Consider the following 27,775-nt stretch of genomic DNA (forward strand, 5'->3'; position numbering starts at 1 on the left):
ACCCATCCCATATGGCCAGCAGGGTTTTGGATGAGTTTAAGTTTATGGAGGATGGGGATTGGAGACCCATGAGTTCTTTGGAATCATCAAATCTGGAGGTAAACAAAGGCTTGGATGAGGATTTCAACAGCAGATGCGTTAGGTCAAGGGTGGAGTTATAGAAGTGGAAACAGGCAACCTTAATGATGTAATTGATACATGAATGGAAGCTCATCTCAGAGTGAAACACCAAGGTTGTGAACAGTCTGGTTCAACCTCAGGCAACTGATGGAAGGATAGAGTTGGTAACTAGGGAATGGAATTTGCGGTAAAGACCAAAGACAACAGCTGGATAAATTAAATTAAGATAAATTAGTTAGATAAATTTCAGCTCATTTATTAGTGGATGTTGGAAAAGTAGTCAGGCAATTACAGATAGTAGAGGGATTGAGAGAGGTAGTGGTGAAGTAGAGCTGGGTGTCATCGGCACGTGGAAACTCGCACTGAACTTTAAGAAGATGTCTCTGTAGCGAAGTATATGGTTGAGAAAAAGGAGGGGACGAAGAACAGATACCTGGGGACTCCAGAGAGAACAGCACAAGAGCAGGGAAAAAGGTCATTGCAGGAGATTCTCCGGCACAGATAAGAATGGAAGACAATGAGGTGCGACGATGCTAGAGAGCTTTCGAGACACGATTGGGTGATCAACTGAATAAAATAATATATTCAAGTAAAAAAGGACGAGAATAGATAATTTACCACTGTTACAATTGGACAGGTTGTGATTTGTGACTTTGATAAGAAACCTTCCAGTATTTTGACATAGGTCGAAACCTGACTGCAGGGATTCACACATGGAGGTTCAGAAAAGATGGGCACAAAACACAAATAGGACGGAGTACTTGGAAATTAAAATATATTTTAAAAACAGATCTAGCTTTTGCTATCGATGGAATAAAAGTCAATCAGAGCGTTAGTCCTGAAAATGTAAACAAAGAGGGCACTCAGTAGACTGCATATATCTGCCACCCTCTGTCAACTTATTTTAGACTTACAGCTCTTGAGGCTTTTCAACCAGGTCTGTAACAAAAAAGCTGAAAAAAACCTTCTCAAGAGCTTTCATCACACAGAGGAGGTTTTACATCCAACAATCTGCTCTGAAAACTGCACATATTTTGATAGCATTGTGAAAAGTTACCCACAGTGGCTGAGACAATTCACAACACTAAAACAACCCACAACATTCTTAAAACAGTCAAACTACTCCAGCTCACAATGCTAACAGATCCCTTAAAAAGATTCCAGGATCAAGATCCACATCTTTGGCAAAAATTAATGAGTTCCTCCTTGGTCTATACCCTGTGCACCAAGTTTTGTTGAAATCTTTCCATTTGCAGTAACATAAAAACATAAGAAATAGAAACAGGAGTAGGCCATCTAGCCACTCAAGCCTGCTCCGCCATTCAATAAGATCATGGCTGATCTGACAGTGGGTTCAGTTCCATTTACCCGCCCGCTCCACATAACCCTTAATTCCCTTAATGGTTAAAAATCTATCTATCTGTGACTTAAACACATTTAACGAGATAGCCTCTACTGTTTCATTGGGCAGAGAATTCCAAAGATTCACTACCCTCTGGGAGAAGAAGTTCCTCCTCAACTCTGTTCTAAATTGACTCCTCCGTATTTTGAGGCTATGCCCCCTAGTTCTTGTTTCCATTGTAAGTGGAAATAACCTCGCTGCTTCTACCCTGTCTAGCCCCTTCATTATATGCCTCCATAAGATATCCCCTCAACCTTCTAAACTCCAATGAGTACAGGCCCAGTCTACTCAATCTCTCCTCATAAGCTAACCCCTCATCTCCGGAATCAACCTGGTGAACCTTCTCTGTACCCCCTCCAAAGCTAATATATCCTTTCTTAAATAAGGGGACCAAAGTTGTACACAGTACTTGAGGTGCGGCCTCACCAGTTCCCTGTACAGTTGCAGCATGACCTCCCTGCTTTTATACTCCATCCCTCTCGCGATAAAGGCCAACATTCCATTTGCCTTCTTGATTACCTGCTGCACCTGCAAACTGAGTTTTTGTGATTCATGCACAAGGACCCCCAGGTCCCTCTGCACAGTAGCATGTTGTAATTTTTCACCATTTAAATAATAGTCCATAACACAAGGCGGCTCCTCGTCGCTATCTCTGTCTGTCACACAGGAGGCCAGGGCTCATTCCTGACAGGGAGCTACAAAGTTTGCCCGACCATAGGGACTTTTTAAGAGCAGCACGGTGACACAGTGGTTAGCACCGCTGCCTCACAGCACCAGGTTCAAATCCCGGCTTGGGTCCCTGCCTGTGTGGAGTTTGCACATTCTCCGTGTCTGCATGAGTTTCCCCCGGGTGCTCCGGTTTCCTCCCACAGTCCAAAGGTGTGCGGGTTGGGTTGATTGGCCATGCTAAATTGACCCTAGTGTCATGCAGATCAGCAGGGCAAGTACGTGAAGTTCTAGGGATAGGACCCGAGTGGGATTGTTGTTGGTGCAAGCTCGATGGGAAGAATGACCTTCTGCACTGTAGGGATTCTGTGATTAGGTTTTGAAATATATTGTTTACAGACAGATTGACAAGAGGTGAAAACATTACCTTTGGCCATCTTCAATGGTGGAGGCAAAAAGCAGCCTGCAATAAAATTAGAGAAGTTTTGGTTGCTGAACGGTATCACTCACCTCTGCGATCTCCTTATACTTTCCATCCATGGATGTGGGGAGATGAATAGGAAAAGATTTGAGTGAGAGTGGGGTTCCAGGAAGTGACTGAGAGCAATGGATTTGCTTCAGAGTCCCTGTCTTGTTGTGCACATCTGTGTAAGCAAGTAAAGAGATTTCGATCAAAGGTTTGAAGTTGTCTCTCACCTCCAAAAAAAATTAAAAGGATATAATTAGAATGAAATATGAATAAAACACAATACATCTCATCATTCATTCATCACATTCAAATTGTCTAGGTAACCACTTCCTCTAGCAGAGCTAATGAAGAATCATAAATTTTAGCGACTTAAAAATAGCCTCCAACAGTCAAATTTCATGTCAGTAGATGACAAATAATTACCATTTACAGATCTCTTTGGACAAAGTGGTGCATCTTTCAGTTGCAAGCTACCCTCTGAATCACAATGTTGTAGATTCAAATCCCACAGGGGTTGTGCACAAAAATCAAAGCTGACGCTCCAGTGCAGCACTGAGGGAGTTATGCATGGTCAGAGGTGCCAGCTTTTGGATGAAATGATAAAGAGAGTACTTGCTTGCCCTCTCAAATAGACTTAAAATGTCTCATAGCATAATTTTGCAGAAGAATTATTCTTGGTGTCTCAGCCAAAGTTTCTCTCTCAATCAACACCATGAAAACAGATGAGCTGATTATTATTGCATTGTTGTTTGTGGGAGCTTGCTGTTCCCAAATAGATTGTATTTCAGTACAACAGTAGTGTCTACGTTTCTTTACCTGTAAAGCACTTTGAGTCATCTGGTGGTCATAAAAGGCACTGTGTAAATAAAAGTCTTTCTTTTGAACATTAAGGTTGAAAAAGGTTCATGCATTATCAACTATTCTAAATGAAAAAGTGAAATATTTTTCATCAAACATGAGCTTAATGATTGACAGAGGTAAACTACTAAGACCAAAGTTCTGCTGAATTGATGTCAATAAATCTCTTAACAAAAAGGGCATCTTATCTTTCCCAGGAATGTTATCTCACTATTCCTCAGCTCACATACAATGGCCTGAATCTGATGCGTCTTATCACACTTTGTTGTCAGAATTTAGGAGCAGAAATGGCATTCGGATTGGAGGCAGGTTGCTAGCGGAGTGCCACAGGGATCAGTGCTTGGTCCTCTGCTCTTTGTGATTTTTATTAATGACTTAGAGGAGGGGGCTGAAGGGTGGATCAGTAAATTTGCTGATGACACCAAGATTGGTGGAGTAGTGGATGAGGTGGAAGGCTGTTGTAGGCTGCAAAGAGACATAGATAGGATGCAAAGCTGGGCTGAAAAATGGCAAATGGAGTTTAACCCTGATAAATGTGAGGTGATTCATTTTGGTAGGACTAATTTAAATGTGGATTACAGGGTCAAAGGTAGGGTTCTGAAGACTGTGGAGGAACAGAGAGATCTTGGGGTCCATATCCACAGATCTCTAAAGGTTGCCACTCAAGTGAATAGAGCTGTGAAGAAGGCCTATAGTGTGTTAGCTTTTATTAACAGGGGGTTGGAGTTTAAGAGCCGTGGGGTTATGCTGCAACTGTACAGGACCTTGGTGAGACCACATTTGGAATATTGTGTGCAGTTCTGGTCACCTCACTATAAGAAGGATGTGGAAGCGCTGGAAAGAGTGCAGAGGAGATTTACCAGGATGCTGCCTGGTTTGGAGGGTAGGTCTTATGAGGAAAGGTTGAGGGAGCTAGGGCTGTTCTCTCTGGAGCGGAGGAGGCTGAGGGGAGACTTAATAGAGGTTTATAAAATGATGACGGGGATAGATAGAGTGAACGTTCAAAGACTATTTCCTCGGGTGGATGGAGCTATTACAAGGGGGCATAACTATAGGGTTCGTGGTGGGAGATTTAGGAAGGATATCAGAGGTAGGTTCTTTATGCAGAGAGTGGTTGGGGTGTGGAATGGACTGCCTGCAGTGATAGTGGAGTCAGACACTTTAGGAACATTTAAGCGGTTATTGGATAGGCACATGGAGCACACCAGGATGATAGGGAGTGGGATAGCTGGATCTTGGTTTCAGATAAAGCTCGGCACATCGTGGGCCGAAGGGCCTGTTCTGTGCTGTACTGTTTTATGTTCTAAATAAACATTCAGGTTTTTAAATAAGATCAGTTGATGAATGCAATGAATAAGATGGGACTTCATGAAAAAATAGATCCATTCAATGTGACAGAAATAGTACCAAAACTGGCCTCATTGCCCCTGCGATAAATGAAGCAGGGAAAAGGTAATCTATTATATCTATTGAATTCTGCTGGTATGCACACATCTGTGGATATGAACACGATCTACCCCGATTTCCTGATCCCAGCACCATCATTATCATGCCAACATTCATTGTCTGGACTTATCCTTGTTAAAGGATGGCTAACTGTTCTACATACAGCACAAATAATCACTCTCTCTCTCTCACTCATCGTCTGGTGGTCATAAAAGGCACTATGTAAATAGATGTCTTTCTTTTGAACATGAAGGTTGAAAAAGATTCATGCATTATCAAGTATTCCAATTGAAAGGCATGGGACTTATTTTTAAAAGCATGACCCACATCTAAGTCCCCAGTGGAGGCAAGAAAACATCATTAGTGAATATTTTCCAAATAGGTTTTATTTATTTCACTGCCAATGTTAATTAATCTCCTGTACAGGAGCAGGGGCTGAAGCCCTGGATTAAAACCGTGATACTGTAAGTTGGTTTCTGATAATTCTTCCACGTCTTACATTCGATCATAACCATGACTAATCAAGAGTATTACAAGTGGAATTGGTGATCAGCTCACCAGCCTATTCATTCTGGTCACCATATGTAACCTCTCTCTCATGAACTTGATCCTACTTGTTGGCTGCAACTGCTGTCAGCAATATTTGCTACTAATTAAGTTAAATGTATTCTTTATGAAATTGCATGCTGCCTTAAGACATTAATTAATCAAAAGGGTTAATAACTGCATTAAAAGAGAGAGTACAGAGGAATTCATGCTGATATGTTCATCACATATCAAAGAGCAGCTTAAACTCTACTCTTTAACTTCACGCGGACTCAATGAATTCTGAGAAATGCATTTACTGATGCGATAAATACCAAACAAGCAATTAAAAATGCCTGTTTGTTTTTATATTACACCGAGTAGAGATCTTCAGCTGCTGTTTGTGATACATAAAAGCTAGAAAATAGTGACTGAAAACGTCTGAGCAAGTAGATATTTTTCTGCTGTTGAGCAACATTGGTGATGCAAATTGTCAAGCGTTTATTTAGTTAACCTTTATGAAAAGATAAAAATTACAAAGCATGCTAACATTTTGAAAATGTGTCATCTTTCCCCAAATATATCCTCCTGCTGCACTAATAGGATATCATGCATAGAGTCTTATAAAGTGGTAGTGGCAGCTTGGGTTCATGCCAGCCAAAGTCCAGACTCAAATTTTAACCACCTCCCTAAAGAATAGCATTCTGTCCAGATAAGTGATCAAGCTTCAGATCAAGCCCAAGATGAGGTGCAATGCCTTTCCTTAATCAGCTTGAATCTTGCATGTTTCTCTTGAGAGGACCATAATTAGGTTCAATTTAAATTGGTTTTTGAGCAAAAAGGGGATAGATTAAGGGCTTGTCCTGTCCACTCTGCACACTGGCTTTGTAACTTTAGGAAAATAATACATTTTTCATATAACTTTTAACACAATAAGAACTCGCCATTCGGAACCATTACAATGGAGGAGGTAGATCAGAATTACTCCTTGAAATGGCTTGATGTAGATTTGTCCATTACTTTAAGATGAATAGGCCAGTTGCCAAAAGAAAAACCCTGGGGACAAAAGTTTCCACATCATGACAAAAGTTTCAGCAGTTTCAGCCAAGGAAAAAACATTCTTCAATTCAATAGATTAAAATATCTGGATAATCAGATAAAAGTATGGTCACAAACATCCCTTGTGGATGCTGAAGCCAGGTCAAGGAGTAGGGAAAATAACATGACCACTGGTCACGACTTTGACATGAAAGTGCATTCACAGCATCCTGCGTTCCTTCAGTTTCAACTGATGGATAGATTACAGAATACTTTAATTTTGTGGAAGCACTCGAGGCTGAATAGAAACTCTCTACAAGGAGGTAAATATTTAAAGGGGGAAAAAAATTGCAGGGACCTGGAGAGAAGGCAGAAAGTGGGTCTAATTGGATAACTCTTTCAAAGAACTGGCACAGGGATGAAATGCTGAATGGCTTCTTTCCATGCTGCACGATAAGGGGTATTTGATGTGCCTGAAAACTTATGTTCAACATTCTCTGAAGCCAAGCCACTGAAAAATCTCCACCCAGATAACTTGTTTGCCCAGTAGTCTATTTACTCATCAGCATTTTGTCCTCCAACATAAATTTACTCTTCATGACCAAAACACATTCATGAAGAAAAATGATTCCCATCAACACTGCAGCCAACCTTTTGAATTGCATTTACACGTGGCTGCAACTGTGAGGAAAAGGTGCCGTGAGGGTAGGAGGGCTGCGAGCCAACAATAAAGACACAAACGTTGCTCTGCTTTCTCTCTCTGCAGACCATCTGCCATTATACTGCTGCAGTGGCACAATTCAGCAGCTGCAATCATTTATTATTGATCCGGCTGGCTATATTTAGCAAGAGAATTCTTGCAAGTCTTCAGCAAAGCTACGTGTCTGAGATCCTGGTGCCATCAAGACAAACTGTCAAGGCACATGAAGCTGAGTTGAGCTACAGCCATGTGTAAATGTCAAAGAAAGTTACAACTAGTACTTACCAGACTAAGTTAATGAACAATTAACCTGCAAAAGCAGCAATTTCATAAAACTCAGGGGGAGACCGAGGAAGAGCTGATGCTTTTGCATGTTTTCAGTAACTTGTGGTGATCCCCAATTCATGGGATATTCCTCGCCAGAAGTTGCTGGGTGATTGGCATCTTAATAATAATAGTGCTATTAAATTTGCCCTTATATTGACAAAATCTGGGCCATTAATTGGATAAGATTGTTCATAAAAGCTTCTGTCATAAATAGCACTGAAATAGATTTGTAAACAGCTGAGATACTTGCCGAAAAGGAACCAGGCTGTCTGACACAGTTTTTTGGAAGATATCTCTTGCAATACATTGTTGATTGTAAAAAAGCTGATGAGAAGTGACTGGACAAACCAAACGAATCAAAGGCACAGGCTGAGACTAGCTCATTCTTTGATAGGCAGACTAATTCTACGGTCTTGGTACAGAAAGACTTCTCATCGTTCAAGCAATATTCCACAGGCATTCAAAGTGCTTCCTACAGACCACCCAATATCATAACCACAAATCATCACCAAGGAGATTTTCAAATGGTTTCATCTGTGCAAATGGCTCAACTCCAAGTCTGCCAAATTCCCCACTTGGAGAAACTGTTCTATTAAAAAAGGAGAGGAAAATGGTTGAGTGACATTGTCAAATTTAGTTTTTGGTACTATTGCGACCATCGGGAAAACAGCACTGGCAAAGGCATGGGATAGGCAGAGCAACCCATTGTCTTGCCTGCACAAAGCGTGCCCACCAACAAGGGAATGAGAGTGATTCATACTTTCACAATCGACATCAAATACAGCATATGAAAAACGTAGCTTTTAAAATAGTTTCATCAAGTAAATTAAAACGAAAAGCCACTCAACCAACAAAATTCGTCCTATCATCTCAGATAAGCTCGCAGTACTTATTAGATTTTGGCTAGTACAACAACTAGATGTTTACTGTAATTATAGGAAAATTGAGAAAATACAATACATTGAATTAAACCAAACTAAACTGAAATGCAATGGGGGTGACGCAGAGTACAGTGAAAAGCCAGCAGCTGTGCCCATGATCTCTGATATATATTTAAACACAAAGCAAAGGGAAGCGAGAAGATACCGTAAGCACAAACTGACAATATGTCATAGATGTCAATTGACAATCCTGTTGGTTCCCTTGCCATTTTCCACATCAAAATGCCTTACTCCCTTATCTAATTGGGATTTCCAAAGTTTTGATTTATAACACTTGTTCCCATTAAATAACAGCTCCTTATTAATAAAATCCTGGTTTTCTGTGTTAAAATGTAGTTTTAAAATTGTGAATAAATTTTCACAATTACTTGGTTCTGGTCGGCGATGTTTGCAATCAACCAGGATGTGCACCATTAAGAAGTGGGGCTGGTGTCATTTTGTAGGGTGTGGAGTGTGTTCCAGTAGGGACTACCAGGATTTCAGGGGAGCATGTAGGGTTTATTCTGAGGGAGATCCATAAGTGACCCAAGCGGTGAAATCCCAGGTTTTAACCTTCCACGGAAAATCTGGATAACCTTCAAACCCTTGAGGATGGACCAGTGAAGATGTGGCCACTTGCTCCATTAGTGGAACAGATAAACTTGTGACTATAGCCACCCAAGTCAGACCATTGCCTACATATCAAATCTCTGGCAATATCACAACCATTCACACTGCATCAGCTGAAGCTGTTGAATGGATCATTAACCTTGGCATCAAATGAGAACTGCTTCCCCAGCCATATGAATAAAAAGAATAGCACAGTATCATACATTCAATCTCAGGGTAGCTAGGGTCTCCTCATTAGAAAATGAAGTCAGGAGTTCTCAAACTTTACATTAAGAACTTAGTCAATTCACTTATACAAGTCTACAATATACCTCTCAAAAATGCTGCACCTCCGAATTGTCTCAGCCTCAGAGATAATTCTGTGTAGTCCATGACAGGACTCTTTCGTGCTGTGACTGAAGCTGTGCACTTTCCCTCTACCCTCCCATTCCATACTCTGACTGGGTACACTCTAGCCTGTGCTCAACTCCTGTCAGTCTGTTCTGAGGGGGACCACATGGAGAGACACAATCTACCAATGTCCCAGTCCCCAATTCTACTACTCTAAAGTACCACCTCCTCAAACACTGCCAGAATCCTCAGAGTAATGCCAAATCCAAAACCCTGCTGATTGCTGCCAACAGATTCTATCCGAGTGTTGCTTATATCACAGGCCCCACCTCATTTCTTAACACTAGCCACAGACTATCTTCCTCCAATGCCTCAAAGTATCAGTTATTCAAATATCAGATATTATCTCAGATGCTACAAGATTCCAGGTACCCTCTCAAATGGCCTTGGATTACTGCTCCTACTAATGTAGTCCATACAACTTGCATGATTGGTGGCACTGAGAAGATCTACTCCTCTACCCGAGTGCAAGCAAACAACAGTCTGCTATCTTTCTATTGCTGTGCCTTAGCACACCAACTCCACTTGGCACCCACAACCTAGCCTTTACTAAGCTTAAAATATAAAATGACAGTATGACAGTCACAGGAAAGGTGGAAAAAAGAGGGTGTAGACAAGAAGAGCACAAGGAGGAAAGGCAGGTGAAAGACAGCATGCTTGTGTGTGAGAGAGAGGGGGAGAGAAAGAGGGAGAAGGGGGGAGAGAGAGGGAGAGAAAGGGGGAGAGAGAGAGAGAGAGAGACTGGGGGGGGGGGAGAGAGAGGGAGAAAAAGAGAACAGGCAATCGAGAAGCATTTGCAAACTTGTTTGAGTCATATCATAAAAATATTTATATATCCTATATTTGTGTTGGCAGGACTGAAACTGTGCATCAATAATTTACTGAAAATTCTCAGTTCAAAAGACTAAATTCCTTTAAGTTATCTCACAAATGTTTCCATGAGCATTGAAAACATTTTCAGCCTGCCTGCCCACAAAATGATCAGATTAATTGCTTTTTCATTATTGGCAACAAGACAGACTTCAGGCACCATCTTACGAGTGTCATCGTCAACCATGTCATACATATCTGGAACTTTCTCTAGCAATCAACCGCTGAATGGAAATCAGCTTTCATTTGGGTCAATATGTTTAATGTTTCGATATTTATCACTTCTACCCATATGAACAGCATCTTGTCTGATTCAGTGAGCAACGCCAGGGGAAATGAACCCACAAAAGGTAAAAGGTGGCAAGTAAGAATAGTACACATCTTGATATAGGCATCCAAACTGTGCAAAGCAAGGCACAGATATTTCTTCTTTGATGCTCGCAGAAGCAATTCCTGACCATAGGCCTACAAAAGTTTCCAGTCTTATTAAAAATAAACATCCAAACCATAAGATACTAAGGACAGCTGTGCTGCAGATAGTAATCCAATACCATATACAATGCTGGGTTTTCTCGAAGATTTCAAGGTCAATTTTACAAGATGATTTTTCCATTTTCAAAATGGAACCAGTAGTTCACTTCAATCGGTTAAGAAACAAGAGAAAAGATAAATCGATTTATTAATGTGGTACTGAAAATACAACACTCAATGCACTTCCTGAAAGAGCGGTGTAAGCAGTGTTAGGGACCAGCCCAGAAGCTCCAAGATATATTATGAGGTTAGCCTAGACCCCAACTTTTACTTTGGCATTGGGGTGAGCATGTCCAGATATGATTCATTCCAGGTACAATTCAACTGATCCACGAGGAAACTTTGTTCAAAACTTTATTTAAGAACAGTTAGAATACAACTTTTACCAATTAAAATACTTAAACAAAGTACAATTCTTAATAGCTATCCATCTCTATTGTTCCAATTTAGCAGTATCCCCCATAGACATAAATCCCTTCTTCAGAACCAGTTAGCACCAAAAGCAGATATGCATATGCGGATGCTAGATTTTCAGCCTTTTAACACCTCTGGACGGAGATCCAGACAACCACCTGTCTTCTGACCCTCACGCAGCAGAATTTCAGAGAAACAAACCTAGTCTCTGGCAGATCCCAGCCTTTAGACTTAAGAGGTACACATATTTCTGCTTTTTTCAAATCTAAACAGCAACTAAGCTTGAGTTCTCTGTGTAAGCCAATTCTACCCAGTCACCTGATATTACTGTCAACTAACACAATCAAGTTCTACTCTGCAAATCCCCAAGGGAAATCACTAAAATCATCAGAACAGCATTAGTTCAGATTAAAACAAACAAACATTCCAGGAGTAATTATGTTGCTGCAGTAACAATAGAGGATACTGATTATGGACCCAGCAGCACCGATAATAAAAAAAATTGCTAAAACAAATTCTGCACAAGAAACATGTCAAATACATTTCTTAAAAGGTACAATATCGTCACAGCAGATACAAAGGTAACTTTAAGAAAAAGGAACAAGATATGAATGAGAGGGAAAGATTTGTCAAGTTATAGGAAAAGAGCAGAGAAAGAAGCAGGATTAAGTCCTTCAAAGAGCCAGCACAAGCACAATAGGACAAATGTTCTTCCTGTGTGGTATCACTCTAGAAGTTGTGCCTGTGGGAAATTAAATATTTCCTTTTATCAAATTAACACACCAGAATATTTTTAACATTCTCAAAGTGGTCAGTCTCTTGCACCTTTTATATCCTCAAGGTATCCCAGGCAGCCCAGTGACAATTCACATCAAGGTTGCCAACTTCAGGAACTAGTATTTGAAGACTTGAGAGTTCAAATTACCTGCAATGAATTAGGCTGACAAATGGGTGTTGCAATTAATGAAACCTCTTCCTTCAATTCAAATTGGTTACTTTCCCGAGTTGAGTAAAAGTCCAGTGGTTTCTTAAATCACAAACAAGCTTTCTCGTATTTACCAAGCACTACAACCAATTGGGGATCACCTCTTCATGCAATCTTTCTATTAACTCTTTCTCACGCAGAGACTGCCAGATCTCCAGTGCACCTGGAAACAATGCCTCTACATGGCTTAATAGGTAAACCGACCACAGACAAATCAGCTTCCTTCTAAAAATGGGGATGTTCTGTCAATCTAGCCAATTTATCTGGGTTACCAAGCTACAGTTTCAGTCAGTACAGATAAAATTTCAAAACACAGGTATGCAGCAAATACTGTAACCAATACAGTCCAGTAACTTGATCACTTTCTGTGAAAATAGGTTATGTTGTCCTGTTAGCCTGGATGACAAATTATCACAAAGATTGGAAAGAAAAGCTTGCAACTATTGAATATTATTTCAGAATCTCCTGATACAGTATGCAATATTCAATAGTACTGTATTTATTCATAATTTCATGACTCATTTTATATAAAAGTGATATTTTCTAACTTTTCCCTCTTCTGATAAGATGGAGCTTCAAAATTAGGAGAATTGTATTCAGATTCTGAGACAGACTTGGATCGGTTCTAACACTGGATAAAAGCAAATTACTGCGGATGCTGAAATCTGAAATCAAAAGAGAAAACGCTGAAAAATCTCAGCAGGTCTGGCAGCACCTGTAAGAAGAGAAAAGAGCTGACGTTTCGAGTCCAGATTACTCTGATTGGATCTGTTATATCATAGAAAACTATTCCCATTACAAAGCGAGCAGTTTTGAAATATTACTCCAATCTCACCAGCAATCTGCTCAGTCTGACAGGATCACAATTTCATCATCATTTACTTAGCCCTGAGCCAATACCTTACGGGTTCCATGCAGCAAATCACTGTTTAGCATCGCAGATGTTCAACAGCCAACTTAAAACATAAACTACAATTTTAAAAGTGAATATTTCAAGCCACAATAATGAATCATAAACTTTGCGTCGGATTGCTAATTTTACGGATTAAATTCACAAATCATAAAAATACCGGGAATGTTGGTGGGCAGGGGAGATATAGCCCAAGGGTGGATGGAAGGGATGTGCAATTTTTAAAGTGGAATTGTTAAAATAATATAAAAAACATACAGGTTTTCAAACGATGTGCAGATGGAAATGATGCTTCATCAGGAAATCCTAATGTCTCCAGATATCCAAGCTAAATTGACAGCGGACTGTTATGTTTCATTTTTTGCCTATATTTTAGTTGTTAATGTGCTTTTTTTGTTGTCTTTGCACCCAAAAATGTTCATTTAGCAGCTGACATGAGTCACAATAAATTAGCTGTGCTCCATATGGATGGCTTGGCTGGAAATATTTTCTTTTCTCAAAACAGGTTACTTTATAAAGAATTAAATGTCAATATGTAAAAAACATATAAATTTACAGACTTAAGGACATTTTCATTCCTAATTCACAGTAGCTCTCATATCTGGACATGAAAATATATTGTGTGGATGTTAGTAATTTGACATGTCATCTGTTGTTTTATAAATTACTTATGTAAAATGAAATGTTAAAAATGTAATGATCAGATTGGAACTACAGACATTCTAAGTGACTGGTGGAATATTGTACTCCAGTCAAAAGTTTCATACAATTAAATGGGACACCCAAAAAAGTTGGCATAATTGTAGAACACTAGCAGAGTAGCTGTAATAAATATTGCTAGAGTGTTAAAGAAAACATAGATTTTCACATCCCCAATCTCAAAAGCAGTTATAAATATCAAGTTTGCTATACATTTTACTGCATGCATGTTATAGTCATTATCTAACAGAATGACCCACCATGAATCAAGTATATACCACATGGTAGCAAGGTGAAAACATTTAACAGTAATAAAATCAGAAACAAGATATTCTATTATATTTGACTGAATTTCAAGAAAGAAAAATAGCAATTTCAGTAAAACAAATTCTAAAAAAGGTATCACTAACTAAATTATATGAACTCTCCAACATTTTATCTTCCAATTATTCATCGAATTCTCCCTCTCTTACAAAGGCAGCAAACCAAGAGGTATTGTTCCTTGTGTAACAGTATCCCTTACCCCAAATACCCACCTATTACATATGGCCCCAGTGAATGTTGGAACATCGTTCAAATAGTAGGGCAGCAGGGGCGGGCGGGCAGGGGGGGGGGGTGAAGAGAGAGAGAGAGAGAGAGAGAGAAGAGAAGAAGCAGATGAGGAAGACCATTAGGACCACAGTAGTTCATCTATCCAGAATCATCTTACAATGTCCCCCAGGGGAGGTGGTGCATAGTCTTTGTCACTGGACACCAGTGATCCAGAGACCAAATTTGAAATTAGAAGTCTAATTGTCGCAAAAAAATCATCCGATTCACTATTGTCCTTCAGGGATGAAAATCTGCCATCCTCATCTGGTCTGGCGTGAGAGTCTAGATCCACAGCAATGTGGTTGATTCTTAAACACCCTGTAAATTGACTTTGGCGAGAGTAAATAAGGGATGGGCAATAAATGCTGGCCCAGCCAGCAACACCCACATCCCATGAATGAATATTAAAAATTGCAGTGTCTAAAATGTTTCCAAAATGCACTGCATTCGATCAAGAAGTCCATTCCAAATGTTGATCACTCTCCACATGAAGAACTACTTCCCAATATCAGTCCTAAAGTTACTTTTTAAGTTTGAACTTATGTTCTCAGTTCCCATTTAATTTAAAAAGTGAGATTTCACATTTTGCTTTTATACTGCTCTAAGTTCTCCTCCCAAATATCTCAATTAACTAAATTATCTCAAATACCTCAGTGGTTGGTAAGTTGATGGAGAGGATCCTGAGAGACAGGATTTATGATCATCTAGAGAAGTTTAGTATGATCAAAAGTAGTCAGCACGGCTTTGTCAAGGGCAGGTCGTGCCTTACGAGCCTGGTTGAGTTCTTTGAAAATGTGACCAAACACATTGATGAAGGAAGAGCGGTGGATGTGGTCTATATGGACTTCAGCAAGGCGTTCGATAAGGTCCCCCATGCAAGACTTCTTGAGAAAGTGAGAGGGCATGGGATCCAAGGGGCTGTTGCCTTGTGGATCCAGAACTGGCTTGCCTGCAGAAGGCAGAGAGTGGCTGTGGAGGGGTCTTTCTCTGCATGGAGGTCAGTGACCAGTGGTGTGCCCCAGGGATCTGTTCTGGGACCCTTGCTGTTTGTCATTTTCATAAATGACCTGGATGAGGAAGTGGAGGGATGGGTTGGTAAGTTTGCTGACGACACCAAGGTAGGTGGTGTTGTGGATAGTTTGGAGGGATGTCAGAAGTTGCAGCGAGACATAGATAGAATGCAAGACTGGGCGGAGAAGTGGCAGATGGACTTCAACCCGGATAAGTGTGTAGTGATCCATTTTGGCAGATCCAATGGGATGAAGCAGCAGTATAATATGAAGGGTACCATTCTTAGCAATGTAGAGGATCAGAAGGACCTTGGGGTCCGGGTCCATAGGACTCTTAAATCGGCCTCGCAGGTGGAGGATGCGGTCAAGAAGGCGTACGGCGTACTAGCCTTCATTAATCGAGGGATTGAGTTTAGGAGTCGGGAGATAATGCTGCAGCTTTATAGGACCCTGGTTAGACCCCACTTGGAGTACTGCGCGCAGTTCTGGTCACCTCATTACAGGAAAGATGTTGAAGCCATTGAAAGGATGCAGAGGAGATTTACAAGGATGTTGCCTGGATTGGGGGGGCATGTCTTATGAGGATAGGTTGAGGGAGCTTGGTCTCTTCTCCCTGGAGAGACGAAGGATGAGAGGTGACCTGATAGAGGTTTACAAGATGTTGAGAGGTCTGGATAGGGTAGACTCTCAGAGGCTATTTCCAAGGGCTGAAATGGTTGCTACGAGAGGACACAGGTTTAAGGTGCTGGGGGGTAGGTACAGAGGAGATGTCAGGGGTAAGTTTTTCACTCAGAGGGTGGTGGGTGAGTGGAATCGGCTGACGTCGGTGGTGGTGGAGGCAAACTCGTTGGGGTCTTTTAAGAGACTTCTGGATGAGTACATGGGATTTAATGGGATTGAGGGCTATAGATAGGCCTAGAGGTAGGGATATGATCAGCGCAACTTGTGGGCTGAAGGGCCTGTTTGTGCTGTGGCTTTCTATGTTCTATCTCACCTGCTTCCTAAATTCAAAAGTCTATCTTTTTCTCTTAAATCAGACATCAGAGGTCAACCTCTTGGCTCCTCCCTGCATTGATTGCAGCTTAAAGATCATGACGACTATTATGTCCCATGACTAGATTTGTCAGTGATTCAAAATATTTTAAAATGAGAAAGCAGACAGCTGCTTTTTTGTTTGCTATATAGGAGACAAAACATAACCAAGGTATCCCAGCATAATTTCAAGGCCCTTAGCTATAACAATTTTCCCCCATCTTATCAGGCTGCACCTACTTCTAGCTCTCCACCAGCACATCAGGAATGAACCATTTTGAGATGCAGATGAGCAGCCCAGTGATGAATCTCTTTGCATCAAGGTTGACAAGCAGGAACTTTAGTATTTGAGGAATTGAGAGTTAATCCGCAATTAAAAATTGTAGCTCAGCAATAGGGACTCAGTATTCAAAACGTGGTCCAATCAAGGCCTCCTTGGCAGTTGGATGGCTTGCTCTGGCTTCTGTTCTACCATGTCATTCAACATTCTACTGGCGTTGTTCATTGCCTCTCTGCATTTGTTGCTTAGCAGACTGTCAAGATTTGGATCTCTTTCTGCTTCATTCTTAGCTATGACAACACTATTCATGGGAGCAAGCAAAATGCTTCTTTTTCCATCCTTAGTGGAATGTTACTTGCCTTGAATATATTTTATTCTGCTGTTGATCTGCCTTGATCAATTTCTTTAGTGTCACAAATGGAGTTACATTAATACTGCAATGAAGTTACTATGAAATCCCCTAGTCGCCACACTTGGTGCCTGTTCGGGTATACTGAGGGAGAGTTTGGCATGGCAATACACCTAACCAGCAAGTCTTTCAGACTGAGAGATGAAACCAGAGCACCCGGAGGAAACCCACACAGATATGGGGAGAACATGTAGACTCTGCACAGACAATGACCCAAGCCGGGAATTGAATCCAGGTCCCTGGCGCTGTGAGGCAGCAGTGCTAACCACTGTGCCACACACTCCAGAATTTCTGAGCCACTTCTTCAGGTACACTGCCCTTTTAGTCAGTAAAACCGAAGGCAAATGTTCTGAAGACCGTTGTGGCTAATATGCCAACATGACGAGATTGGTTTGCGATTCAAAACATTTTAAAACAGCCCAGTGTGAAGAAAGCAGACAGCTGCTTTTTTTTAAATTTACTCACCAGGAGCAAAAACATAACAAAACATATCAGCCACCAGATTGCTGGGCAATATGTCCACAGTTATTTATTTTAATGGCCTAAAACTAATCACCCTGCGCTGAAGAGTAATCCCCAGGATCTGGACCGCTTCTATTTTTTTCCATAGATCAGTTACAGCCCAGAGTTTGTACAATATTGTCATGAGATTAAAAATATAGACCAGCGTTTGTAGGCTGGAAAAATAAAGATCAGCACAAGCCAAAACACAATAGCACCACACCAAATAACTTCCATTTTACGAACTAAAGAACAACAATAACTTCAAACTTATAAACATCATGTGATAAAAGTGTGTGTTCAGGATTGTGCAAATTCAGGTGTATTTTCAAGGAAGGAGGCACTAAGCTTTACAAAAGATAACAAAAATGACTCGCTGTTTTGTATTTTGTCTGTCACTTGAACTGATCACTGCATTCACACAAGAGCAGAAATATTACTAAGGTGAATTTAAAATGATAGCTGCTGCAATAAGACTATGTATGCTAAGGTTATCGCACTTACGTTACCTGGAACTGGTAGCCAGGTGCTCAAAGGGGAAGAGTTTTATCCCAATAGGTAGCACTATTTCACCAAAACCATTCATGCCAACCTTTTGAAGAACCAAATGTGATAAAACATTTGAACTTTTGCCACAAATAACCTTTAATTGAATGGAATATAACAAGAAAGATTGATAAGAGTTCCACAATGATTCAAGACAAGTGTCCCTAAACACAACTTGGTACAAGGGGAAAAAAAATTATATCTCTTCACACTTGTATGAAAACATGTCAACATTGAGTTGAATCCCCCCAGTAGAATCTCACATTGTGTAAATCAGGAATAGAACATGTAGGCCACAATCAATTTAAATCACTGTTTGCTGTTGATACCCCGATCCTCTACGTGGTTGAAGTGATTTCAAGATTTACTTTTAAACATTTGTACAAAGTACCACCCATCAGTTAACGTTTTGTACTATCTCCCAATAACCTAAAAAGATCAGCAAGCTACACAATTTCAAGTGTTATCGGTTCATTTGAATCCTGCCATTTTTCTACTTGCTCCTATCTACCCATTACGCTACTTTGTATGAATTATGATTCAATTACACAACATGCTGCTTGGAAAGTCAAAACCAAGTCCATATGAAGTGGGACGAGAGGTCAATGGATAATTGGGGTACGGCACGACAACATAATTAAATCCCCATTTTAAGATTTAAACTCTGTGTCTGTATTTTTATCTACCAGTTGGTTTTATATCTTATTTATTTGATATCACATGATATTGGATACAGGGAATTAAAACCAAGTATCATCTTCAGGTGAAGCACGATTATAAAATGGGAGATCATTTGCTAATGAGATGCAGAAATAATTCAGCCTACATTTTAAAGTCATACATTTGGGCCTTATTTTTATGTAAAGCTTCACTATGATAATACTTATAGCTAAATAGCATTGTTAAATCAATTTGAAGACAATATACTTGATTGGAGCATAATAGTTCCTCTCCAGTAGAAAAATGAGTGACTGTACATCAGCCACTTCAAAGAGGCTGTAATTATAAAGTGGCAGCTTTAGGTAGTTAGGTTTCATTGTGAATGTGGGCAAGGAATTTATAACTGAGAAAAATACAAGTGTGTTGCAACAGGAAATAAGGTTTTGTAGATGGGAAGATAACAGATCAAGTATTTTTAAATGCATTAACAAACATGTTCACTTTCAAACAGAAAAAAAGCATTTGGAATGAATTGAGGTGTTTCTGTTGTATCTTATTAAGATCACTTTTCACTCGACGCATCAAATGTTTTGGACTGGTACAATACTACAGTCAGTCAAAGCTTAAACTTACAAACGTTCTTCAATGATGAAACCTGTGAAAAACCTTCAATATAGTTCAATAATCAGAGTCTGTTTAACAGTTTAAAACAACCCATTGAAAACCATTGACAGCAGAATTCTCTCCATTTAAATGACTGTGAACCCATCAAAAGGGACCAATTTGTCCACGAAAATACACTGATTATATAAGTGTAGAAGGCAAAGAATACAGGCTCAAGTGTAATACTCTGATCCTCAGCTAGCCAAGAACACGGTTCAGAGCAAACAGAGGCCAGTGAAATGATGCACCTTCTCAGTTCAACGTCCTCCTCTGCAGCAAATGCAGCAGTGGCTACCATGTGGCACAGAGCTCCATTTGGACATCAGGCAATGCTCAATAGAGTAAGCCACGATGGCAAAAGCAATCATCTTATGAGGCAGAAGGCTGCCCAATTTAGTGAATGACTAACATCTTACTATCATAAGTAAAACATCCCACAAGGGTTGTTAATTTGGTAGAAATCAACAAGTTATGCAACCCCTCCATTGTGTATCCTGCACAGCAGCCCAAAGTTCGCCATCCTCAGTGAGCTTGTAGGGCTGAGTCATTGAGGATATTCAGGGGACGAGAGGGGCAAATTTATAATCTACTGGGTAGTCAAGGCAGATGATGGAAAGCTGACAAGAAAGTAGATTTGAGCCCACGATCTTATTGAATGGTGGGGCAGATTCAAGGGGCCATATGGCCTTTTCCTGCTCTGATTTGTTTGTATTCTTATGTTTCCAACCAATAGAATAGCAAAATACTTAAAATACTGAATGTTAAATTCCACTGTTTTCACACACTTTCATTTTGAGCTCGTCTGGAATTGTGCACCATTTTAGTTATGAAGCAAGGGAAAAAAGTCATCGGGTACAATTTTTCCTGCTCAATAAAAGTAACAGAGTTAATGGGAAGGGTTACCATTGACAAAGACTGTATAAATGAATTAAAGAAACAAGTAATGTGGTTTTATGTTGGAACTGTAATTTGGCTCCTAGAATTTTATGTTGCTAAATCTGGCTCCTTATTACAATGATCTTACGGGGCTCCAAAAGACCTGTACCTGCAAGTCTGCCACCAGGATAAGGAAGCAAATTCAGCAATGTTAAGCATAGAATCCCTACAGTGCAGAAAAGGGCCATTCAGTCCAAAGAGTCTGCATTGTCAACAATCCCACCCAGGCCCCATCCCTGTAACCCTTTAATTCCCCTGACACTAAGGAGCAATTTAGCACGGCCAATCCACCTAATGTGCACATCTTTGGAGTGCGGGAGGAAACCCAGGCAGACACGGGGAGAATGTGCAAACTCCACACGGTCACCCGAGACCAGAATTGAACCCGGGGTCCCTGGTGTTGTGAGGCAGCAGTTCTAACTACTGTGCTGCCCAAGGTCTGTGGAGATGCTGGGGTACTATCTCAAAAGTCTGCATTAATTTAACTAATCATAATAGAACTATAGAAAGCAGCTAGGATTGGGTTTCCAGTTAGGGAAGGAATATGATCATCGGGCACATAGGTAGAAAAGATCAATGAAAAAGGAACTGTTTGAGCCCTTTCCTGATCATGAACATTTTTATCCTAATAAAACCCATGGATTGATACCATTAACAGATGTCCCAGAACTACACAGTGTGCAAGACTCAGCTGGCTGCAGCCGCATAATGTGAAGCACCATTATAATGATTACAACATTGATTGTTGTCCTGTTAAATAATTATCCAATGGCGACCCTTGAACACCAATTTTCAAAAATAATACCGATGATGAAAGGTTGCACACCCAATTATTTAACCTACCTACTTGCAGAAACTGATCAACTGTGCACCTTCAACAGGTTATTTAATTTCCAACATTGACAACTTTTCTTCAGCTCCCTTGGCTTCTGAATTTTAATACATAGATTGCCTGGGGATGTACTGCAGACCAATGTTCTGCAAAGGTTTATCAAAGCCACATCATTGTATTTCATAATAAGACTTGTAAATTTATAGCAACTTTAATTTTTACGTTGGAATGTGCACCTGTGGTTAACACCATGTTGTGTCACTTGGGCTCACTGCTGTGGGCAAGTGTTGCAACGAGAAGATCCGCAAAGCAGTGTGCAACATTCAGGAATCACTTTTGAAAAGGAGATACGGGGAAAAGAAGAAATGTGCTGTTCCTCACAATGTGCAACATTTGCTAACCCAACCAAAAACTTAAACTAAGCTGCTTCTGCGATAATTAATGCACAAACTACACCTTTAGAAACCAACTCAGATGGACAAGCAGACGTTACTGATGGTCAAATGCATTTAAAATAGCACACAAAGAGTCACACGCATTTCCATTATCACAGTATTATTTAAATTTCAAATTAGCAACCACATTTCTAAACTCCAAGTCCAAAATCACACTGCAAAGCGAATGCTTCAACTGACAAAGGGACTCAAAAATGTCAATGCACCAATGTTAATTTCTACTCTGAATGTTTGACCGCAGATATACCTGTAAATATGGGCGATACATTTTTCTGTATACCTCTCAACAAATCCTAAATTGAAAGAGAAAAATGAAGGAGGAAAAAAGGTCAGCTCACTCCAATTATGCATTCACAACAATGTAAGGTTTGTATTGTTCACCAAAAACCATAAGCGGGCATGATTGCAAACTTAATCTCCTGTCAAGCTGGAGCTGGCTGTCTTAATTTCCATCCACGTGTTCTCACCAACAGCACAAAAAGTTAATTCGATGCAACTTCAGAAATTAGAACCTTAAGTCCTCTCTCTCTCCCCTCTGCCCTGCCCCGCCCCCCCCCCCCCCCCCCCCCCCCCCCCAAACTCCTCATTTTCCCCAGTATATATTTGAGAATTTCAGAGGTTGGTCTTCCTCTTTGCAGCATAGAGGAGACTAATCGATCCCCTGAGTTGTTATTGAGTGTCAAAGGGTGCTGTGCCATCTGATGCATAACACATCAGGGCAAATGACCTACTGTGACTGAATGAAAACAGTTCTGCACATCAAGTTAATATGGTGCACAATTCAAGACAAAATTAATCTTAATTTATGTAAAAAGAAAGCACTTTTAATTACTTTCACCAGATTATTCTAGGATGGAGGGGAACTAATACTCACTCAACATTTGCAATAATACATTTCTAAACATCTGTAACATTTTAGGAAAAGGGAGAATCAGAGCACTGTGAAATGGATGGTCCCTTATGCACATCCCATGCCTTCGGGACTATATATTCTTCCAGACTGAGATTCTGAGTTCAACAGTTTCAGATCATAACCAGGGTCCCATTTTGTGAGACAGGAGGTGCTAGGAATCTCTGGACTCACTTTTTGGTTTCTTTACTTGTCCCCTTTTTGTATTGTAGGATTATCCTCATCATTTAATCCATTTGATCACAGACGTGCCTCTTCCTCTCCTCCCACCCCTTTCTCTGCCCCTTATGTACTTGTGAAAAACCACTACCCCTCCAAATTTTAATTCTGACAAAAGGCCATTGTTCTGCAGCGTTAACTACCTCTCTCCCCATGAGTGCTGCTTGGCTGTTGGTGAGTATTTCTAGAAGATTCAGTTGCTATTTTTTCCCCCCACACTGAGTAGTGCAAAAAATAGTTTGGTTTGAATATGCTTGCTAACGAATACCTTGAAAAAATTAATACGCACACTTGAACTTCAAATTCTTTACAATGGCTTGTCTACCACATAATGACACTATGAGTAACACTGTGAGTTTATACATGAATTTGATACAAAGAACCACATATTCAAATGTGCTTTTTAACAGAAATACAGAAAACTAACCAAAAGAATTGCAAACCCACATTTGAAATGTGCTCAATTTTGTACCAATTTTGAGTCACGAGTGCTAATTTGGGAATCCTCCACAAATATCAGGGAGGCCCCTATTTAGCCATCAGTTACTGAAACTTTAGTCAACATAGGTATTAGGTAAAAATTCTTACGAGTGTCAGCAGTCCGTCATTTTCACAAAAGACTAGATCGATGCAGCATTTTGCATAGGTTACGCCAGCTGACTGCAGAAGAAATGACAGACTCTGCCCTTAGATGCCCGTTTAGAAGCCGTATCTTTGCAAAATGGACTGGCTTTCGGAGCTGAGTCACAAATTAGACTAAGAGAGAATGGAAGGCGCAACTACAGATCCTTCTTCAGACAAGCGGACAACTACAGCAAATGCAACCTTCAAAACAAATGCTGCAATCGCCGCTAACATCATTGCGTAACCTGGTCAAAAACGCTGGCAGCAGGAAATACGGGGGGAATTTAGTTACATTGCTACTTACCTTCATGGTTAATACATTGCAGCACGCGGAGAGGAAGTAGCAGTTTGACTAAAAGAGGATCCTGGTCCCTTTGAGGGGCAGGGTAAAATTACACTGAAATAACATGCCAGCTCAGCATTACCAGGCACTAAAACAAAAATCCTGAAATTATTAATTTTAATTAATTTCGGCCACAACAGAAAATTGCAACTTCCTAAAAAAAACATAACTGCGTCGAGCAATTGCTACTTACCAGGCAATTGAAAGCAGAGGAAGAGAGATGGGGGAGGGGGGAGATTTGCAAGGCTAGATTTTCAACTGACTCGCCTCGTCTACCCGGCTTGCCAAGAGCAAATACAGAGACAAGACAGGGCCGCAGAGATACATGGGGATGTCTGCCGCAGCCCAGAGGGAGAGCTCGGGCTTCTTTTCCCCCGGCTAAACCGAATGCGTTCTGTCCACTGCCAAGCTCATTCAATCGCCCGCAAGCCTCAGCGCCGAAACATCTTTAAATAGCCCCGTTTGACAGCCCCTGCCACCGCCAGCTGGAGGAGGAGGAGGAGGGGTTAACAAATGCAAATCCCTCTCAAGGCAAGTCCGAAGCACAGAACGGGACCCGGACCGGAACAGATCCGGTGACAAGTTAGGAAGTAATACCCTTAAACTTGACAGCACCTTCGGCCACCAACCATCTCTGTAGTGAGTGGTCAGAATAATAATCTCTTCCCTTTTCACCCCGGCTTCTCAAGCTAATGTTCTCCCCTTTCACTGCTGTGTCTGGCAGGAGTGCTGATTACATAGTTGAGTGTCAGTAGATCAAAGGCAGACGAGGATAAAACAAGGCACCTGGTGATGTGCTTCTCCAAGCCCCCCCGCCCCAAGTACTTTTCGATACATTCTCCATCCCCCGTCCTCCTCAATCTCCAACATCTTACACATTCTTAACCCTTGCCATCTCCAACTGCAATGCTGAGCTTTGCATCTACAATGCACCTTCTGCAGCAGCAGCCAGAGTTTCAGTGGCACACTTGAACAGAAATGAGCCGAGTTGCTCAACTCTCTAAGCATCCAGGGCCCAACTCTTCACAAGTGCCAACACGGCAGATCAGAAACATGAAAAGCATACATACGGCTGTCTACCGAGCTCACCAACAAAGAACTTGCGGCTACAGCACTGCTCACCACTATGGCCACCAAAAAAGAGAAAATGCTGGAAAATCTCAGCAGGCCTGGCAGCATCTGTAAGGAGAGGAAAGAGCTGACGTTTCGAGTCCAGATGACCCTATGGCCACCAATCTCGATGTGAAAGTAACGATTGCTCATCAGGACTTCATTCAGCCTGTTCTTTCTGATATAACCTACAATACTTTAAACCCCTGGAAGGATCTAACATCAGTATGTTTTTATTTGTTTCATCAGAGTTCCTACCATTCAAGCTATTGTCTTCCACCAGAGAACACTTAGCCCATCACCTAAGCATCTGAACAATAATCTATATTTTTCTTTGGTTATTTTAAAGCAGCAACTCCCTTCAGTTGCTGTGTCATATGTTTAAATTTATTTATTAGTGTCACAAGTAGGCTTACATTAACACTGCAATGAAGTTACTGTGAAAATCCTCTAGTTGCCACACTCTGGAGCCTGTTCGGGTACACTGAGGGAGAATTCAGTATGGCCGATGCACCTAACCAGCACGTCTTTTGGACTGTGGGAGGAAACCGGAGCACCCAGAGGAAACCCACGCAGTCATGGCGAGAACATGCAGACTCTGCACAGATAGTGACCCAGGCTGGGAATCGAACCCGGGTCCCTGGTGCTGTGAGGCAGCAATGTTAACCACTGTGCCACCCCTATGTTAAACTGCACAAAGATTTACATGGGAACAGGGGGAATCAACCTTCTGTTTTAAGTTTTGTAGCACCTTCACTTAATGTTACATTCTTCACAGAAGCATGGGCACCAATAGAGTTGACCAATTTTTATTCAGAAGCCATAACAAATTTGCACGTTGTATTTTAAAATCATGGTTTTCTTCAAAATACATCAACATAACATTTTCTGTGCCCTGAAGGTGGTGACTCCTTGGTGAATCCATGGGTGGAAGTGGCCTTCTGGCACTTAAAAGTGGTTATTCCTCAGGTATAAGACTCAACCATGAAATGGAGGCAGACGATCAAAGTTGAAGAGTAGTTCCAAAATGAAATTCTGATGAGGAGTGGGAACCCTGATCATTTTAGCCATTTGCTGAACTAGAACTCTAAGATCAGCTGATTCAGGGCCAGGAATAGAACCTCGTTCATATGATAAAGGAGCAGAATTAGGCCATTTGGCCCATCGAATCTGCTCCGCCATTCGATCGCGGCTGATATGCTCCTCATCCCCATTTTCCTGCCTTCTCCCCATAACCTTTCAACCCATTACCAATTTAAAAATCTGTTTAACTCCTCCTTAAATTTACTCACTGTCCCAGCATCCACTGCACTTTGGGGTAGCGAATTCCACAGATTCACAACCCTTTGGGAGAAGTAGTTTCTCCTCAGCTCTGTTTTAAATTTGCTATCCCTTATCCTAAGACTATGACCTCTTGTCCTAGAATGCTCTATAAGAGGAAGCATCCACTCCGTATCTACTTTATCCATACCGTTTATCATCTTATGTACCTCAATTTGATCTCCCCATAACCTGTAACTTTCTTGTCTGCATGCTTTAGCTATTCATGGGTTTAACCCATCTGGAAAAATGATGACTTTTAAAAAGCTAGGTGGAATATGGAGCTCGAAGCACATTTCACCCACATTCAAACTCAACACAGTTAGGAAGTTAAAGAAAATAGATCTATGGAACTCTACAAGTTCTGTTTTCAACCCAACAAACAAAGTTTTATTTTTGGCTCATTTCCTTTCACAGTTGTATGGAGTGTCTGATTAATTTTCCTGTGAAAATATTCCAGATAGTAGCTGCCTATCTGCACAGAAATAAGAGTTAATACTCTGCATACTGTATATTGCAACCTGTTTTTGGTAGTGGGATAAATAGAATAGTCTTGGTATGCTGAACAATGGAACCTTCACTGGCCCTTAGAAGTATTTTTCTGAAAGGATGCAATTATCCGTTCTATGGCTGCCTCCAATACATCCTAATCCTGATAATACCCTATTATATAAAATTAGCTATAGGGAAACTAATGTCAATGTTCACGCTTAAAAATACCATTTAGCCAAAATATGCAACCACACCAATATATAAATGTGTAACATTGCACATTAACAAAATTAATAAAATCACCTACGGTTATTTGACAAAAAAGTAGGCTTATGAAATATTTGAATGAGGTGGTGTAAAATCCTGCAACATTGTTACACCGAAAACAACACATTGCTGTTTGGTTGTTCAGGCAAATTTTAGCACTGCAATGTTAGTGTGAAAAATATTTTATTCTGGTGGAAAAATATTTCAGATCAGGGAATAAGGGTAGCTGATAAAAACCCAAAATAAATCACTGACGTTTTCTGGGAACTTTGGAACCATCAAACTCCCAACATAACTGGCCCTGGGAACTAGACTTTTACTTATCAATGTTGATGTTTCATTAAAATGGTTCTCTGCAAAATACTATGACAGAAGTCCATGGTTATCACTGTTGTTGAGCTTGGTAATACAAACTGTAAAATCAGAAATTTGTCCTCGGGGAGAATCGACCAAAATGCAATTCAGAATCATGTCTATAGGTTAGTATCCTACACATCAAATTGTAAAAAGTAACAATAGCTTATAGATATATAAAAACAAACATCAAGTAACATGGCGGCATAGTGGTAACATCACACTAGTAATCCTTAGTTCTGGAGACATGCATTTAAATCCTACCACGGCAGCCGGTGAAACTTTTATGAAATAAATTAGTGGAAACATAGAAAATAGGAG

The 27,775-nt window shown here is 40.6% G+C and overlaps 1 protein-coding gene across 4 annotated transcripts in view; it reads right to left on the reverse strand.

Annotated features, from left to right (window-relative positions):
* The window catches only part of LOC144511804 (AMP deaminase 2-like), a 128,940-nt gene that overhangs the window by 47,523 nt on the left and 53,642 nt on the right, over positions 1-27,775 (reverse strand). For 3 of the 4 annotated variants that reach the window (XM_078242144.1, XM_078242143.1, XM_078242145.1), the window contains exon 2: positions 2,699-2,832. In XM_078242144.1, coding sequence (XP_078098270.1) covers positions 2,699-2,832 — 134 coding nt within the window. Of the gene's footprint in view, positions 1-2,698; positions 2,833-24,104; positions 24,456-27,775 lie in introns of those variants that run through there. The other variant, XM_078242147.1, reaches the window with a different exon arrangement.

The sequence above is a fragment of the Mustelus asterias genome, chromosome 25 (genome assembly GCF_964213995.1).
Source record: "Mustelus asterias chromosome 25, sMusAst1.hap1.1, whole genome shotgun sequence".
Lineage (NCBI taxonomy): Eukaryota > Metazoa > Chordata > Chondrichthyes > Carcharhiniformes > Triakidae > Mustelus > Mustelus asterias.